This window comes from Lissotriton helveticus, chromosome 5_1, assembly GCF_964261635.1.
Source record: "Lissotriton helveticus chromosome 5_1, aLisHel1.1, whole genome shotgun sequence".
Lineage (NCBI taxonomy): Eukaryota > Metazoa > Chordata > Amphibia > Caudata > Salamandridae > Lissotriton > Lissotriton helveticus.
Genome location: NC_136065.1, coordinates 1,898,053,433 through 1,898,073,518, shown reverse-complemented (window position 1 = coordinate 1,898,073,518; position 20,086 = coordinate 1,898,053,433). Strand labels below are relative to the sequence as shown.

Genomic DNA, 20,086 nt, shown 5'->3' with positions numbered 1-20,086 from the left:
GAAGGGAATGAACTTAAGAACTTTATAGTAAAGTTATTAAAGGAATCTCTCAACCTGAAAGAGACTGTAGAGTCCCTTGAAAAAGACATACAGCAGATACACCGAGACCCATTTCGTCTGAACCCGGCTAGAAATAAACCCAGAAAAGTATTAGTCAATTTTTTGACATATGCGCTAAAGGAAAAGGTTTTGAATCTTGCACTAAAGGCCAAAACGATACAGGGTCCTGATTTCCCCTTTGAGGTTCGGTCAGATCTATCTAAAACCACACTCGATAGACAGTGGCAGCTAGGACAGCGCATGGAAAAGTTCAGATCACTGGGAGCCAATGTTCAGATGAGATTACCCCGCATTCTTAAGGATTATGTATAATAACAAAATGCATAATATGCGCTCTATACAAGATGCAGATGATTTACTACAACAAATACAAGATCACGTACAGGCTCAGAACGCAAAGTAACCTAGGATAGGAGGAATAGGAGGAATACACATAGAATAGACCTAGATAATATATCATATGAGAGAAAAAAAAAAAAAGGGGAGGGGAGGAAGAAAAAATAAATAATAACCTAAAATAAACTAAAATAAAATGGCAAAAAAATATTTTAAAAAATATATATATATATATATACACACCTATCTACAAAAAAGAAACACTAGTATAGCATACATGAATATGAATATGACTACGAGTTAATAAACAGATAAACACAAAACTTAATTAAAAAAAAGGATTAAAAAAAATGAAGATTAAGGGGAAAAAATAAAAAAAAGAAAAGAAAAGAAATTGAAGGGAAAAAAAAGAAAAGAAAATAAATTTAAAAAAAAAGGAGAAATGGATAAAAAAGAAGGAAGGCTCCCTCAGAGAAAGTAGCAGAAGCCCTTGGTAGATCTAACCTTTAATTGGGTTGATAATAGCTCCAAACCTAACAAAGTATCTGCAGTTGAGAGAAAGAGAGTAACGCTGCAGCGGGCGTGAAGATGGCCAGACATCAGGCCACAGTAAGTAGGGGGGGTTTTCCCCAGGGGGGAGGAGGGGTGGGGGAGCAAAGGGGAGATAACATAAAAAGTCCTCACAAGCCTAATCATAATTGTATTCTAGCGTATCCTTTTGGTTTAAGTCTGACCACAATAAACCCAAGTGTAGTAGTCACCAGTCGGCAAAAATTTAGCATGAAGGAGGGTGACGCGGACATAATAAAATGACATTGTACCAATATTTATCCTGGAACGTCAATGGTCTGCGGGTGAAGGGTGCGCATCTTCCAATATCTAAGGGACTCCCAGGCACAGATCATTGTCCTCCAGGAGTCACACTTACTTAAGTCAGAGGCCGAACAGATATTAAAGAAATATAAATGGGTAGACAAATTTTGTTCTACAGATCATAACGCAAATATCAGGGGGATAATATTCATCTTTAAGAAATCGGCTAAAGCCCAAATTCTAGAATATAAAGAAGACTATACAGGGAGATGGTTAATAGTCAGAGTATCACTGGAAGGCCATATTCGCACCTTGGTGGGCTTGTACAGAAAAAGAGGATAGTAGTGTTTCCCGAGGGAAATGTCCGCACTATTCTATGGGCCACAAGTATGTATCTAGAAGTAGTACACAAATTATTATAAGAAAAAGCAAAAGGTCGTATCGGTTTCTTGGGTGCTAAAGAAAATCTATGCACCTACTATCCAAAGGTGCTTAAGGCAAACACAAAATGTAAGCCCGGGTCAATATATATAGGGAGATTCTGATTACAGCACTCCAAGTTGTTATAGTTCATCAGAGCTTTAATGTATAGCCCTCAACACTCAAGTTTTTGTACACAGAAGTGTTCAAACAAGCACACTCAATTGCAATTTTGAAAAAACAATTTCTTTGCTATGTAGAATGGGATCAACAGTTATCATGCCAATATAGTTAGAAGTCCAAGTCTGTATTCTTCAAATTTTCTTTATTCAGAGTTTCATAAATATTAATCCAGCATATTGTTCGCCAACACGTGTTTCGTCTCTTGCTGAGACTTTATCAAGGCATATATTATATGTGGAGCTTGTGGATTCAGAGATGGACGTTGCAGGGTGCACTGCTAAAAATTCAAGGATGAATCACCGTGGTAAGTGAAGCGGTGTGGATACAAATTTGTCTACAGCTGGTAGTGAATAAGCAAGATCGAGGACAGCACCATATGAAGATAATTGGCAGGGTGGCCAAAATAACCCCACTTATGTTCGACAATTATATCAAGGGAGACATGGAGTAAATCCTTGAGGTGCAGCGCGTTGTGGAGAGCGCAAAGTGTAGGCGCAGTTTGCATACAAACTTTCAAACAACCATGGTAAGTTGTAATTTGAAACAAAGGGGTGCTCGTATCCTAGTATAACGGTCCGTCTGAAGGACCGTTATACTAGGATACGAGCACATAAGTGGGGTTATGAAACTCTGAATAAAGAAAATTTGAAGAATACAGACTTGGACTTCTAACTATATTGGCATGATAACTGTTGATCCCATTCTACATAGCAAAGAAATTGTTTTTTCAAAATTGCAATTGAGTGTGCTTGTTTGAACACTTCTGTGTACAAAAACTTGAGTGTTGATGGCTATACATTAAAGCTCTGATGAACTATAACAACTTGGAGTGCTGTAATCAGAATCTCCCTATATACCTTGGTGGGCTACTACGGCCCCAATTCCGATGATCCATCTCACCTAGATGCAGTCAGGAATCATTTGATTGTAGTGCAGGATCCAGTGATCTGGATGGGAGATTTTAACATCGTACTCAACCCTAAGCTGGATAAATCCACAAGCTCCAAAATATCTAGTTCATCTAAATCAAGGCAAACCCTTATCACAATAATGAAACATCTTGGCCTGGCAGATTTGTGGAGAGAAAAAGTTGGTAACAAAATGGGGGTGTCCTTTCGAAATGGCCGGTTTAAGCACAAGTCAAGAATTGACTATGCTTTTTTCAGTTACTCTTTGAAGGACACCCTGATATCAATAGATTATCTTCCTTCACATCTTTCGGATCACTCTGCACTATCCTTCACAATGAGATTAGACAACAAGACTACACTAACAACTTGGTCATTTGACCGGACACTCTTGCTCGAGGGTGAGGAGGTCAAGTTTTTAGCAGAAGAGTCTTCAATATTTTTTTATTTAAATTTAGGTTCCTCAAATCTGGTGGTAGTTTGGGAGACATTTAAAGCCTTTTTGAGAGGCCAGATTACTAACAGGGCCTCGTATAGGCACAAAATACACCGAGAAAAAATAGCCAATCTGGAGCAGGAAATGAGACTATTAGAGCAAAAAATTGACAAACATCCGGTAACATCACAAGAACAGACGAGGTTAGCTGAAAAGAAGTCACAACTGGAAGGGATTTTACAAGAAAGGATTAACAAGAGATGGGAAGCAAGCAAGATATCCCAATTTGAATTTGGAGAAGCTGCCGGCAAAGTTTTGGCCTGGAAAATAAAATCAGATCAAGCTCTTAAATATATCAAAGAGATACAGGTAGAGGGGGAGGCAATAGTAAGAACATCCAACTTAGACATAGATAAAGCCTTCCATGATTTCTTTGAGCTAATATACAAAGAAGATCTTCCCAATAATCAAGGGGCTAGGGAAAATTGGCTCAAAGAAATTTTGCTCCCTGCCCTCTCAATGGCACAGAATAATGCTCTCGAGAGTGAGATAACAGAGGAAGAGGTAAGGACAGCAATACGGCATTCTAAAAAAGGGAAGGCTGCAGGCCCAGATGGTCTCCCAGGAGAGATATATAGAGCTCTGGAAGAAGTTATTGCCCCTGTCTCGTGCGGTTTATTTAATGACATCTTAATAGAAGGAAATCCAACACCGAAATCATGGGGGGAGGCAACAATTGTGCTTAGATATGTGTATTGTTACCCAATTTAATAATCGGAAGGGATGAACTACAAATTCAACTGGAAATTCAGCCATTTTTCTCTAAACATCAGATGATATGTTCTAAAAATACACACATTTGTGTCTTGAATGCAAGCTTTTCATTTTGGGATACGCTCAATAGTTCAACCTAACACACTTCTAGTTTAGCAGGCTGGGCTGCCCACCGGAGAGCTACTTACAGGTAGTTTGTGAGCCACACATTGAAGAAGACAGGCCCAGAGTGTGGACAGGGCTCCCATTAGACCGAAATCACAGGCTGCAGGTTCGAACACCAAGTGCTTTTCCTGATTGAAAAACATCAATTTTGGTAATATACCACCAATGCAAAAGTCCAAAATTAGTCTTATAACGCAGATATTAGTATTCCATCAGCGGTTTTCAGTGTGCTAGGAGGGACATATTTTCTGGCTATGCAAACGAGATACATTTCCACACTATTAATGCTAATGGAACTAATTTACATAGCGTGGTCTCCAGTTCTCTGGGGTCAGCACCCTCAGCACTTCAAATCATGCCATTCGCTTCGAAAAGCCCTGAAAGCTTTCCGCTGACCCATGCTAGACACCCAGCTTCAGTGTGTGGTGAGCTTCACACAGCTTGGCTCGTCACATGACGAGCCAAGGTCAGTGTATGGAGGGCCCTGACTGATGTCACACTCTATAGCAAGAGAGAGATTCTTAGGAGAAGCCACTGTGTCTTGATTTCCGCATCACATGGAACCCTACGCTAGAGTGGGCTATGGATGCAAACGCAAGCTCGGTCTGTCAGTGTGGCGAGAAGCTCTTTGAAACCTTCTTGTGAGTTTGGCCAGCCATCTCAGGACGGCCGAGCCGACATGCACACAGAGATGTCTCCAAAACGAGCTGCGTTGCCGGGTTGGAGACAGCAGGCACAGGCTCCCAGTCTACCTAGGAGCGCAAATTGAGGGCGCTCAGGCCAATCCTGATGCTGTTCTCATGCTGCTGCGAGCAGCGTAAGGATTAGCTGCAGGGGAGTCGGGGAGCCTGTGCTGGGGAGGAGCAGACGAGCGGTGAAGTGGCGATGCAGCATGCAAGTTATTTTTTATTTGTTTTTTTGTTGTCGTTCCACCCTCCTCCCGTCTCGCCACTTAGCCAAACACCACCTGCTACTGCATCCTGCTGTAAGAATTCAGGAGACAATGACATACTGACAGGGGAACGCACACAGACAGGCTGCAGGGAGTGAAACGATAATGATAGGTTTGTCAGGGAATGCAAGACCTTTTCCGCTTTGCCTCAGTAAGACTAGAGACTCTTAGGTTGTGATGGGCTTCTTTGAGCTCTTCCCTTTACATTCATAAGACCGTGAACAAGGTTAGCGTTTTAAGAGCAGTTCTGAGAATGTCAAGTTGGTCTTCAAAAGACCATGGACTAAAAAAAAACATTCTAAGAAAAACTCTTGAGTTTTTCCAATTCGCATCCAGCAGTCTCTGGACAACAAGAGTGTTTTGAACGTTTCATATTAGAGGCCTAGCGAATGGAAGAGCATGAAAAAAGTCTCTACGGGCATTTCTACACTTTTCTCCGTAAGACCAAGAACAACATTTGTTATGAACTATTCTGAGGTTTTCCAGAAGGTGCACAAGAGGCCATAAACAACAAAAGGTTTCTAAGAGCCACTATAAGATTTCCCAAATTGTATCTATAAGACGATGAACAACGATAGTCTTTTAGAGTAGCTCTGAGCTTTTCCACTGGACACCCCTGGAAGAGGTGTGGTGCAGCGGCCAGAGCGGCTGACTTTGGAGCGCTTGAGCTCCTGGTTCAATCCCCGGTACTGGCGGCAGCTCAGCTCAGCATCATGTGACTCTGGACAATAGCTCACTTAATCTCCCCGACGGCCCCCAGCACCTGGATACCCCAAGGGGTGATAAGTCTGCTCTTCACAGATGTGGAAATATTATTATAATGGTGCAGCAAGATAGATGCTTTCTATGGGCAAGTCCATAACACCATGAACCACACAAAGGGGCAGATTAGGATACCGGTTTTTCCGTATCCTCCGGGCCGGCGGAAGCCTCCGCCGGCCCGGAGGATACGGAAAAACCGCAGCGGACCCACCAAAGACCCACCGCCACATTAGGATGGCTGGTGGGTCCAGGTTTACGTCCGCAGCTTTTCCACCGCGGTTGGCTTACAACCGCGGCGGAAAAGCCCTAATATGGTGGCGGTGTCTCTCAGACACCGCCAGCCATATTAGGATGCCCAAAAAGAAATGCTTTTCCACGGCGGGCTTTCCGCCGTGGAAAAGCATACGGAGCTTCACTGCGGGGGCCCATTGCGGGCCCCCTGGGTGAAGGGGTTGTGGGGGGTGCACATGGGGGCTACCTATGGTACCCCCCTGCATTTGTATGCAGTAATCGGCAGGCACCGCGCGGTGCCTGCCGCTTTCTGCATACAAATGCAATGTATGCATTTTTAACATTGCGGCGGATGCAGCTTGAAGCTGCACCCGCCGCAATGTTAAAAATAGAGGATGTGACCGCCAGGGTGGCGGTCACATCCTAATTGGAGAGGAGGGAACTCCGCAGGCCATGCGGAGGTTCCCTCCTCCTCGATGGTCGCGGACGGACTCAAGTCCGTCCACGATCATAATGAGCCCATAATTAGCCCCATAATTAGCAACAATTCTGAACTTTTCCAGTTGGTACTGGAAAGAGAATGAACAAAAGGTTTCTAAGAGCCGCTTCTTGGTACCACTGTGAACCCTGCGGCACTAGGAAGGGTTTCTAGGAGCCAATCTACACTTTCCTACTTTCATCCATAAGACCATGACTCACAATGTGTTTCTAGTTTTTATACCAGCAATTCTTCTTTTTCGGCTTCGCATCCTTAAGACCATGAACAGTGACAGGCTTCTAAGAGCACTTGTGAGCGTCTCCATTGGCTGGCCAGACGAGCTGTGCTGTGGGATGAAGGGTTCCTGTGAGCAATTTGGCACTTTTCTCCTTTCATCCACAATATCATTGACAATGATGGGTTTTTAGTCTTCCTAACAGCAATTCAGAGCTTTTTCACTTGATTTACACCTGAATGTTGCCGCGTGATGGTGGGCTTCGGAGATGAGCCTTTCCCCTTGGAATCCACAAGACGACAAACAGCGTTCTGCATCGAGGAGCAATTATGACATTTTCCACTTCTGAATTTCAAATGGAGGCTGCTGCACAATGATGGGTTCAATGAGCAATTGTAAACGTTTCCACTGTGCACCTAGCAGGCCGTAACCCCTGCAGTATGGCAGCCATGTTGTTCGATAAACATTTTGCGGGTGTGGATATCACTGTCTCAAATGTATTTCATGCCCACAGATTTTATGGCTGCTGGACATCACAAAAGAGCGCCGGCTCCATCTGTCGTATACAGTCGAGCAATGGACAAAGCACGCAAATTACGTTTAATAGTGCCGGGGAGGTACCCTTCAGAAGATGAAGGATTTGCAAATTTGCGAAATGACAACTCAACAGAACTGGCCAAAAAACACTGCACTATCCCAGTATAATTTTTTACGCTGCTGTAGAAGAAGATCCACTTTAAATGAAAGCACATGACAGCCCAACGCCTCCAAATAAGACTATTTGGATTGAGGAATAAAGTCATATATCTGGATTGACCATTGAAGTCTATTCTGGGCTAGCAGGCAGCTTTAGAAAGAATGGTCCATTTGGTGGGGATGCGGGGGAGTGGGGGCCCAGTTCAATGTTATGAGTATGGGCAGCGAAAAGATGACCTTCCCCCTCTCCTCCTCCTTAGAATGAAGCTGACCTGACTTGATGAGTAAGCAGGGGTTGTGTCCAAACATTTAAGAAATGGCAGATGTGTGGCACGTCACCAATCGAAAAGAAGTCATTTTTAGGGTGGGGGATATTGAAACGTGCATGGATTGAAGGCTCTTCTTGACACAGACTTTGGAAAGTAAGGGTTAAATTGAGCGAAGTGCGCTTGGCCCATAACTGTGTTCTTGAAACCATCCGGGAAGTCAATTTGTCATTTAATAATTATGTATTGTTTTTTATCTAGATATATGACGAAGAAGATGTTGGGTTAATCTACGTTAATCTACATAAGCTTTATTGGTTTCCATGAATAATGTGGATACCTCACCACCAGCTGAATCTTGCGTCAATACTCTGGTTTTTCTCCAATTAGAGCCCTAAAGTTTTGGGTTTATGCAGAATTTCACTTTGTGTTTGGAGCAGCCCATTGTAAGGGCTGGCTTGTGCTTCAAAAGCACTGGTGGCTATATTGTGAATCTGTTTTTTTAAGGCTGAGTATATCAAGGGACCACCACTTATCAATACAAGTAAATCTGCTTGAGATTGGAAAAGAACAGGTCAAAGCGTCACTGAGAGATTGAATGAGGAAATTTCTCCCACAATAACTAGCTACTTAAGTCACTTTATCGCCCGTTTAATTTTTCTGTTGTTCCGTCTCACTCATTTCTAGCCCCCTTTGTGTGTTATTTCCTCTGACACTGTACCCAAACCTTTTAATTGTCATACATTCTCATTTGGTTCTTCTCCCAACAAGTTCTAAATATTTCGGTTTCTCTTGTCTAAGTTCCATTCGATTCCTCCTTCCGTCCTCTATCACTATCTCTCCTTTCTTTTCCTCTTTCAGCTCGCATCTCAAGTCTTTTCTATTTACCTAGCCTTTACAAGATTGGGGTAGAGGGGACTTCACTTCAGCAAAGTTCGTAAAATTCTGGTCAAAATCAAACAATTTTTGTAAAATGATTCCACTTTTGAAGTTTTTAATCAATTGCAAAATAAAAGGTCAGAAAAAAATCATTTGCGGAGCGAAAACCCGACGAAGCTAAAAAACTGCCTCTTTTTCATTTTTGCTGAGAATAAAAATATGAAAACCTACCTTTTCAGGAGAATTTTCCATAAAATAATAGGGTAACTTCCCTACACATACTTAACTTCAGAAATCATACTGCACAGTTTCAGTAACATGGTAAATAGCGAATTTTGCCAGGTTCTAAGAGCAGAATTATAATTTCACAATCTACTATTTAAAAACAATCGCCCATCCAGAAGCCATTCCTAATAAAATCACATGCCATGTTTGGAAACAGGCCTTCCTTATGGCTCACTGTTTGTCTGGGGATTTACCCCCACCACTAGGGGAGTGGCAGTCGCCCATCTCCTGGTCTGCATTGCTGTATAGAATCTCAGGCCTTCAGGTGCCCTCAGTTGCAGTCCTGAGTTGTTATCACCAAGGGGTTTCTCTTTGGGAGTTGTCATTTTTTCAAAGCCACAATAAGAGCAGCTAGCTGGAAGCCCCAGATTCACGTGCAATCAGCCAGGAATAAGCAGTTAAATGCAATAATCCATGTTCTTTCAGCTTCTTCGTGCACTGTAAACAATACACATGCGTTTCAGTCCCAGAAGAAACAATGTCAGTCTCCAGGGGCCTTGCGGCAGTTGCAAGAGATGAGGCTTGTGAAGAACAGCAAACAATGTCTTGCTCAACAGAGGGTAAACTTCGTGCTTCACAAGGGAGATTGCTCGCTTAATAGAAGAAAGGGGATTAAAATGATTATAACTGTCAGGATCACGTTGACATCTTGCGGCTCTAGGGTCACTCTGTCTCCCCCACCATCTCTGTGGTGAGCAGCATTGATCTTCAGCCTCAGGGAAAGGGTGGGCCTGCAGCTGGTGCCAGGTAGCACCTCTGTGTATATGTTCTAACCTAGGGGGTGTTTTGATGCTGTGCTGCGTTAGCTTCTTACTTGTTCCTTTTTGCAGCTTTGCACAGTTTCAGCGTGAATCTGTGATGGGACTACATATCCTAGAGTCCTTGAACGTCAGCCATCTTGAATGGGGCTTTCCATATTTAGGAAACCACGCGCTCTTTATATTGTGGACAACAGAAGGGAAAGAGCGTTTCTGTACACCGCTGAGTGGTCCGGTGCTCTCGGGGTAAGAGCGCGGACACGCTAGCCTCCCATGTTGAATTCTTGATACTGAGCGGAGATGTGCTACCTTCTTTGCTGATACATTGTCACTGAGTGCTGTTGCGCTGACTTCTTTCCTGCAGCTAACAAGCTCTGCTGCGCTAACTTCTTTGCCACTAACTTTGAGTGCAGATTGTGCATACTTTCTGTGCATCAAACGCATTAATACAAGACTGCACCAAAAAAGGAGAATTGTGCGCCTAACTACCCAGAGTGAACCAAACTCGGGTGCGAGACTACATCATATCCCTGGTCATTATACATTGGATGCGAACCTTAAGAATCATCGAGAGTCAAAAACACTCCCCCTTTAGATAACTGTAAGCGCTAAAGTTTGCCAAGGCTACAGTGTAACTGGTCCACTACTGTAGATTATGAACTCAAAGAGACTGAGAGTCACCTCGACAAACGAATTCCGTCTTAAAAGGCCTTCAAGAATTTAGGATCTAAAACACCATTCTACTTTAGTCCTGGTTCCCCTTCAAGGGTTGCGTAGTCGCCCCGCCCTTTCCTCCCCCCCAGTCAACTCCCTTTTCAGGTATGTTTTTTTTTAGCAGAGGGGAGGATTTCATATTGAGTTAGAGTAACAGGTCTCTTTTTATGTAATGTAAATGTAAAATAAACTTGTAAAGCTCATAAATCACCCGAAGGTCTCAGAGCGCTGGCAGAAGAACCTCAGGGCCGAAAGACAGAGTAGGTCTATGGGCTTGCAGCCGAAAAGAGCCAGGTTTTTAAGTGTTTACGGAACCTTCGATGGTTAGGTTATGTTATGTTATGTTATGTTAGACAAAGTTTATATAGCGCACGGCTACTCTAAAAGAGTGTCCCGGCGCTTTCCACAGGCAGCTCAATACCGAATAACATAACAAGAAAAGCAAATACAGAAACAGACAGAACAAAACCCACCCAAAAGAAACTAGAGATTAAAAAGCCAAGTTTTCAGGCTCTTCCTAAACTGAAGCAGATTGGGGGTACTGCGTAGCGCCAGTGGAAGAGTATTCCACAGCTGGGGAGCCTTACAGCTGAAAGACCGCCCCCCAGTGCGGGCCTTCCTCACACGCGGAACCACAGCTGTAAAAAGAGATTCAGACCGCAGCGAGCGGGTTGGGCGATAGAAGGCCAGCCTACGCCTTAGGTACCCGGCCCCTGAGCCAAAAAGTGCTTTGTGCATCAACGTCAGGGATTTAAACATAATCCGCTTCCGGATGGGCAGCCAGTGGAGCATTTGCAGCAGCCCAGAAGCTCGTGCTCGCCTATGCAAACCAAAGATGGCACGGGCAGCAGAATTTTGAGCCACCTGCAGGCGCTGGACTAGATAGTCAGGGAGGCCAAGAAAAAGGGCGTTGGCATAATCCAGCCTGGAGCCGACAAGCGCCTGGACAGTAATCCGCCTATGCTCCGCAGAAAGCAGTGGAAGAAACTTGCGGAGCATTTTCAAAATGCCGAAACAGGTGCCGGCCAGACCCAGGACATGCGCTCTCAGCGAAAGCTTATTGTCCAGTTTAACCCCTAGATTTTTGGCGACCAATGATGACTGTGCGGGAGGGCACATTTCAGACGGCCACCATAGCCGCCACTCAGGGTCGGTGGCACAGCCGAAGAATAAAACCTCCGACTTACTGGAGTTGGCCTTCAGGCTGTTCCGCTGGAGCCAATCGAATACCATGCCCAGACAACCCCGGATATTCTCTCCATCAAATGCTAGATTTTTACCGCATGTGAAGAGGAGTTGCGTGTCATCGGCGTAGGACACGATCTGGGCCCCATAAGCCTCCACCGCCGCCGCCAGAGGGGACATGTAGATGTTAAACAACGATGGGCTCAACACAGAACCCTGTGGAACCCCGACTCCCAAAGGCGGCATCTCGGCGGAGCTCTGGGAGACCCAGACCGTCTGGCGGCGGCCTTCCAGAAAGGATGTAAACCATTTGAACACCGTCCCCCTGATGCCGATGTCATGGAGCCTGGCGAGAAGCGCCTCATGGGGGACGGTGTCAAAGGCCGCCGACAGGTCCAACATGACTAACATGGCCTTGCCACCAACATCCAAGGTCTCCCTGATGATCTCTGAGACCTCCAACAACGCCGTTTCCGTGCTGAAATTAGGACGGAATCCGGATTGGGAAGGATGGAGCAAGTTGTTAGTTTCAAGAAAGCTCGACAAGACACCATGGACATGTTTTTCAGTGATCTTCGCGAAAGCCGGAAGAAGCGAAATTGGCCTGTAGTTGGCCAGAGCATCGGCATCAAGACCAGGCTTTTTCAGGAGGGGGATCACCATCGCCCTTTTCCAGGTGCGAGGAACACTCCCCTCCCTCAGAGAGGCGTTGAGGATGGGATTAACCAGAGGATTCACCACCGCCGCCATCTCCGCCAAAAATTTGGCAGGGCAGGGGTCAAGTGGCGAGCCTGATTTAAGGCTGGCCAGCAGCACCCGGGACGCCTCGCTAGAGACAGCAGGAAAATCTGCCAGCACTGCGACAGGCGTGGGCGATGACCCATGTCCCGCCCCGGGGCCGCAGCCGCCCTCCTCCACGCTCTCCGGGAAAGAAACCTGAATTGCCTTGATCTTGTTGGTAAAGAAATTGGCGAGATCACACGCCCACGCATCCGATGATAATGACGGGGGTGAGTGGGAACTGGGGGTGGTGAACTCCTTCACCACGGTGAAGATCTCCTTACAGGAGTTCGCCGCCGCCTCAATCCTTCTCGCAAGGTATTCTTTCTTGGCACCTAAGATGTCCCTTAACAGCCGCTCTATAGGCCAGTTTGGCCTCCCCATTATACTGAAGGCACCAGGCCCGCTCCGCAACCTTGCACTGGCTGCGGGCCAACCGCAGCGCCTCTGTGAACCACGGCGCAGATTGCCGAAATGCCGTGGAGCGAGGGGCAGCCTTTGGAGCAAGATCGTCAAGCCTTTCCGTCAGCCACCGCTGCAGAGCCTCCGTGTCTTTTTCCAGATCACCCGAAAGATGACAAGGATGTTCCGAGAGCGCCTGCTCCAACATATCGGGCGTCACTCTATGCAGCGCTCTTGAGGCTGGTCTAGGCAGCATGGGGGCGCTGTTGGCCGGCCGCCCACTCTCCAACACGGAGAACCTAATCAGCCTATGATCCGTCCATAGCACCGGCAGAGTTTCGACATCGGCAATCGGGACTGACGAGAACACCTGATCGAGGGTGTGCCCTTTCTCGTGCGTGGAACCTGACACAAACGGTGCGAGGCCCAGTGGAGATGTAATGTCCAGCAGTTTGATGGTATCCGGGTCACTGGTCGCTTCAAGATGGAAATTGAAGTCGCCCGCCACTACACAATGCTGTGTAGTCAACGCCAACTCAGATATCGCTACCTGCAAGTCCTCCAGGAAGGAGCCCAAAGGGCCTGGCGCCCTATAAACCAACAACCCCTTAAGCGCTTGAACCGGGGACAATCTGAGCGTAAAGGCAATGGACTCCGAGCCCCCGATGGAGTTCAGAGGGAGAACTGAGCAAAGAACGTTTTTCCTCACCACCACAGCTACTCCACCGCCCCTGCCCTTCCCTCTATCCTGCCGGAAGATGTTATAAGCCGGAGGAATAGCAGAGAAAATGTCCGGCTGAGACGCCTCTCCCAGCCAGGTTTCGGTTAGGAGAAGACACACGGGATTTTCCCTTACCAGAAGATCATATAAGTGCTGGGCATGACAGCCCAGTGACCGCGTATTCAGCAGCAGGCAGAGATGTTTCGCGCAGGCCTCGGCAGGCCTGTACACGTTGATCGAAGTCCAAATCGGCGACCAGCCGCAGGCCGGACAACGCCGTTTGCCTCTGAAACGCCCCGGAAAAACCGAGCGGCACGAACAAGAGTGGGTCTGCATAGCACGCAGCATCGCCGACGTGTAGGTGATCATCCTCCCTCTCACCTGGCCGGGCCGCAGTCCACCGCCGCCCCGCCGCCTCCGGGACGCTGACGGGCGCAGACGGGCAGGACTCCGGCACGACTCAGGCTAAGCGAGGGCGTCCACCTGCGCGTTCCGCTGCGCGTAGAGGAGCGACTTTAAATAGGCGCTCCAGTCATCCCTATTGCGCGAGTCCGCTCAAAGATGGCGGCCGCCGCCGGATGGAAGTGCCCCAATCCAAAATGGCCCCCAAAGTAGTCCCCCAAGACCCGGACCCACCAAAGTGGTGGTGCTTTGAGGCACACTAGTGCGATTTTAAATGCAGTGAGGGGGAAAGAAGGGCGCGAGCTGCAGGCAGCGGAATTAAAACCAGGGGTAAGTGAAAACAAATAAGGAACCAAAATCCAAAACGAGGAAAGCTTAAAATAACACAGCGCTGGTAGAGCGCGAGCGCAGCAATGTGGCAGATGGTAAAGGCTGATCTGGAGGGGAAGAGAATTCCAGGCTACAGGGGCAGTTTTACTGAAGGCCCTATCTAGTTTATCTCCCACAGATCTCCCTCTCCGCAGTTCCTTTCCCAAAACCTATAGAACTATACTGCCAGTTCATGGAAGCTGAGGATAACCTAAAGTCTCAACTTTATTTCAGGCACCAAGACCTTGAGATTTTCAACCAAGACTCTAAGTTTCAAATATTCATCACCAAGACATAGGTATCATGCTGCAATCTACCACCGTCCCCCAAACATCTCCCCTGGGCTCCCCTATTCAAAGATATCAGCCACCAAAACCTGTAGTTCCACCATCCTCACATGGTAACAAACCAGCAACAACTAGTGCTCCTCCACTATACCCTGAGAGCTAGACATGTAACCTGGAGATCAGCCACAAACAACCTTATTAGAACAACCAAGGACTATATATTACCACTAGAAATGGAAATCTACCACGAATATCCCGTATTCCATGAGGAAGACCTGAAGATCTACCACCAAGGGAAGAGAGCTATGAAAAAATGAGATGGAAGTCTATCACCATCAACCTAAATGAAATGGAGGTCTGCTACCATCAACTTAAATCAAATGGAGGTCTGCCACCATCAACCTAAATGAAATGGAGATCTGCCACCATCAACCTAAATGAAATGGAGGCCTGCCAACATCAACCTAAATGAGATGGAGGTCTGCCACCATCAACTTAAATGAAATGGAGGCCTGCCAACATCAACCTAAATGAGATGGAGGTCACCCACCATCAACCTAAATGAAATGGAAGTCTGCCACCATCAACCTAAATAAAATGGAGGTCTGCTACCACGACCTAAATGAAATGGAGGTCTGCCACCATCAACCTGAATGAAATAGAAATCTGCCACCATTAACCTAAATGAGTTAGAGGTCTGCCACCATCAACCTAAATGAGATAGAGGTCTGCCACCATCAACCTAACTGTGATGTATGTCTGCCACCATGAAACTAAACGAAATGGAGGTCTGCCACCATCAACCAAAATTAGATGGAGGTCTACCACTACCACTATCAACCTAAATGAAAAGGAGGTCTGACACCATCAACCTAAATGTAAAGGAGGTCTGACACAATTAACCTAAATGAAATGGAGGTCTGTCACCATCAACATAAAACCAACAAAGACCTAAAGATTCTCTACTAGTAACTACAGCACCTACAGTCCTACCACAAAGAACTGGAGATATGCTACAATGATCTGGTGTCCGCCACTGCAATTTAGAATCCCATCAATAATGTTGCTCCTGGGTTTGACTACATTTGTTGGGGGACATGCCAAATATGAACAAAAAAAATGCACGGGTAGCAGAAATGAAAAATTTGTTAACCTACTAAAAAGCCTACTAAGTGCCATCATGTAGCATTATGCAAGGTTCCAACCTGCTGGAGCCCTTCCAAGCTCAACTCTTCCTCACCTTCAGAACTGTGATGTTCCAAGCAAAACTCTCCATGGCTTTCTGCAGCTTCCGACCTTTCAGGCCTTCCTTGGCTCCCGTCCGGTGCAGATCTTCATGGAAGTCCATCCCTGAACAATCAAAGAGGAGCAGAGAAGAGGTCAGTGACAGGATACTTTCAATGTCCAGAATTAACACACATGCTAGTGAGAAGAGATGGGACATTTTCTTCAAAGGTGATACCATTGCAATCTATTCACCCCTAAGAGTAAGGGGACAGTCGCCAAATGATGCCAGAAATGAGTGGTATCACTAACGTCTGAGGTAAAAATGGTATGCAGCAAGGATGTCAATGGGGGCAAAGGAGTGAAAAATATTTAGTAAAAATGCATGATGGCGACTGGATGATGAAATAAAGGAGTTATTATAGTTTAGAATTCAATAGGAGTTAGAAAATACATGGCTGAGAAGTGTGCAGATGACAAGGGGTTAAACAAGCATTTGCAATGTGACAGGTCTCGCATTTGCGCAAGTTTAAGCTATTGGCATTGTAAATCACAATTCATTTTATTTATGTTTCAAAAATCAGAAGATAAATAAAAGGCATTGTCATTTACAATGTCAATAGCTGAAACTTGCGTAAATGCGAGACCTGTTGTATTGCAAATGCTTGTTACAAAGATGATGTTGAGGCCGGAGGCCTAGTTTAGAATAAGGCACAAAACTTACTAAACTACATCATAATGATTTTGTTTCAAATGCAATACCTCCATGTCAATAGACATTTATGAATTCAATTGAGCAACAACTAAAATGTATGTACATTTCTTGTTCAAGTGTGGAAAACTTCCACAATGGTATCACAAATCCATCTGCTGCTACAAACATTAGAAGCCGGGTGCCACTAGTTTTTGGAACCAAATCAAACGTTAAATATAAAAGGGCTGAATTTCTAAAACTGCTAAATTAATATAAATAAATAGACACTGTAAATGCAATGCCCTCCTCCTTCTTTAGCTCCCCCTTCCGGTGGTGTCCTTGGGGCTGCCAGGTCTCCTCACTTCGCCTGTAAATTCTTAAAGCTCAGATGGTTAGTGCAGTTCACAGGCCTGTCATGTCATCTCTCCTCTCCTCACCCCCCACCCTGTGCTCAACCCTCCTCTCTCACTCAGCTGCCATCTGCACCTTGCCACTCCCCCCCTCACCACCCACCTCAATGTGCATATGCTCTCGTTCTTATCTCTATATGTCCTCCTGTACCTCCGTGATGGCCAGGCCCTCCATGTCCCTGTTAGGTCCTCCTTGTACGTCCGCTCCACGGAATGTTTCAGCTTTTTGTTCCTCTGTCTACACGAGGCCATGTGCCTCAATGTTTTACTTTTCTCTGCGCTGTCATGAGTAGATAGGCATCGTGAAACCCTACGTGTATATTTATCGGGGAGGGTGTCCCTGCAGTCCTTTTGTACACAGTTTTGAGAACAGTAACACCCGCCACTGAGAGGAGGAGAAGAGGGGCAGAGCGAGGCTTGTCCAGAGACGGAGGCACCGTATCGCGCACTCGCTTTTTACTCTCAGGAGCGCTATTAGTTGCCAGCTGTGCGTCGCCCCACTTGTCATCCCCTAGCGCACCCCCGCCTTGGTACATACCTCCATAGCTGACTGTTCTCTGCCTCTCTGTCAGTACAGTAACCCGTGATGACACGCGCAGCCATGCTGGCACCGCACAGATCGGGGCGCACACGGTCCCCGCCCTTGGCGCCAAACGTGACATCACGTGAAGTCGAATTGTAGAAGGCCTATACAATTTCTCCCCCTTTGGCCGCCCTAGCCATTCTGCCGCCCTAGGCGGCCACCTAGTCCTGCCTTATTGTAGAAACGGCCCTGGTTCTCCAGTCCTGACTTTATCACTTACAAATCATGGATCTCAAGTAAGTTAGTCTAATTAGTTCAATGGAAGCAAAATAAGACTACACCACCCAGAATGCAGTAGGCAATCACACAAAAGTACAGGACTGGAAACAGTGTCCTTAATGACTTGGGGAGAAGTAGCCATCCTAGTACCAGAGTATAAGGTCTGGCCTGAAAAGGCGTTGTTTGCTTTAAAAATCTACTATGAAAACACATCGAAACAAGCATTGGCAACCCCAATAGACATGGCCTTGCAAGCCATCTTTTTTGCAAACGTATCCAACAGACAGTAAACATGTAACAGTAGAAAAAAGTAAAAATGACGTTATCTAAGTAGTGGCGTGTATACATTTGGATTTAAAAAAGTAAAAAATGAGCCACTGCATAAATAAATAATAAATACATGAAATGAAAGGAGAAAAGAAAACAGAGATTGGACAACCAACCTTGATTCTGAAGTTGAATGCTTTATAGACGTATGTGCAAGAGCAAAATGCAGTCTTTCACAGTAATGAAAACTAATTGCTAATGTAGGCTGATTCATTGCCACATGTAGTAAGCTGTGGAGGATGGTAAAAACATGTGAATGACACTTGGACAGACCAATGGTTGAAGAGGAGTGACAGACACAGAAATATATATAAATAAATATATATATAAATGTGATGACTTTTATTAGGTTTATTTGGACAGAATGATGCTGTCGTAACAACTAAAGTTGTGTCTAGGCCACACCAAAAAAGGCCATTCCATGCTCAAATGAGTGTATGCAACTGCCAGCTATTGACTTCTACTGCCTGAGTAATATACACAACTTAGACCTTCTTTACTGTAGTCCAGCAGGAGTTGGGGGATTTGCTCTCCATGGGGCTGTGGATCAGTACAAAGTACATGTTATGCACGTTACACACTCATGAACTAGTGCTCATTAATGGATAAGACAATAATTAGGAGCTCATTCGTTAATAAGCATTGCATCTAGGGCCGCAGGAACCACAGCCAAACTTCAGAAATGCCTTCAACGCATACAGAACGCCTCCGCACGACTCATCCTTGACATCCCTCGCCACAGCCACATTTCCGCCCACCTGAGAAAACTGCACTGGCTCCCCGTCAGCAAGAGGATCACGTTCAGGCTGCTCACCCACGCACACAAAGCGCCCCATAACATGGGCCCCGAATACCTCAACAACCGTCTCTCGTTCTACACCCCCACCTGCCAGCTCCGCTCCACCAACCTCGCCCTCGCCACCGTCCCACGGATTCGCAGAACCACCACCAGAGGAAGATCTTTCTCCTACCTGGCGGCCAAGACATGGAACTCCCTCCCCGCTCACCTACGACTGACCCAAGACCATCTCACCTTCAGGAAACACCTCAAGACCTGGTTGTTTGAGCAGTAGCAGCGCACCCCCCACCCCCTCCAGCGCCTTGAGACCCTCACGGGTGAGTAGCACACTCTACAAATTTACTGATTGATTGATTGAATATAAATTATATATATATAAAGGAAATATAGCAAGGCCTTAAGTCAGCAAGAAATATTGAACAGCACTTCTCCCATCAATCACCCAAATCGGCCATTCGGCATGTAAACGTATTTAGTACCAACAACATTTTCCTAACTATTTCAGTGATTTGGTCAAATAAGTCATTTTTAAACCACAAAATCCTCCATTGTATCGTATGCTTGTGCAAGGCCATGGTTAGTCCTATCTGTGCTGTACCACTAAACAATTTGCATGACGCTGCTAAGAACCACGGCCATCAAGTGAGCCTCAATGGCTTCTTATGGTGGTGTCAGAACCCATCTGTTGCATCTTAATGCATCCTCCTCCCTCAGTGTCCCAAGTCCCTGCTGCTCAGTCAGTGTGTGAGGTCATCTAGAATGTAGAGAGTGTTTGTGGGATTGGAGGTGTGGGCTAAGCAGCAGGATGCTGCTCCTGGTGGGGCTTAGCTTTCTACTTATCTACTTGAAATTAAGATCTAATAAACCTTCTTATAATCTACACTACGACCTCTGAACTTTTATTACATCATCTTATGTGGCGTGTGCCCACTCATGGGAAGACACAGACACAGGGAACAAGGAAAACCAATATACCTGTGTTGTAATCTCTCTTCTCCTTTCCCCTTACTGTTCCCTTCTTGTCTCTCCACTTGGTACCTCCTCCCCTCTCCCCGCCTTAACCTGCCTTTTGGAATGTTCCATTGGAGTTCACATTGGAATGTTGGTTGTGTTGTCAGTTGCGGAGAGTGGATGACAGAATAAAGACATTGGAACTTACCTGTTATTTACAACAACCTGGTATCAAGATAAGAGGAGGAGTTTTCTCAGGCACGTGTTAAATATAGAGTGGAAGTTATGGCAGACACGGAAGGGGTGTTTAATCTGACAGGTACTTAGCGGTCTAGTTGTAGCTGAACATGTGGTTAGAGCACTACAAGGTCAGAGAGAGCTG

The 20,086-nt window shown here is 45.8% G+C and overlaps 1 protein-coding gene across 3 annotated transcripts in view; it reads right to left on the bottom strand.

The window, feature by feature from the left end:
* The window catches only part of LOC144755960 (inactive phospholipase C-like protein 2), a 566,269-nt gene that overhangs the window by 21,747 nt on the left and 524,436 nt on the right, over positions 1 to 20,086 (bottom strand). For all 3 annotated transcript variants that reach the window (XM_078645403.1, XM_078645405.1, XM_078645404.1), the window contains exon 5: positions 15,738 to 15,847. In XM_078645403.1, the coding sequence (XP_078501529.1) occupies positions 15,738 to 15,847 (110 nt within the window). The remainder of the gene's footprint in view (positions 1 to 15,737; positions 15,848 to 20,086) is intronic.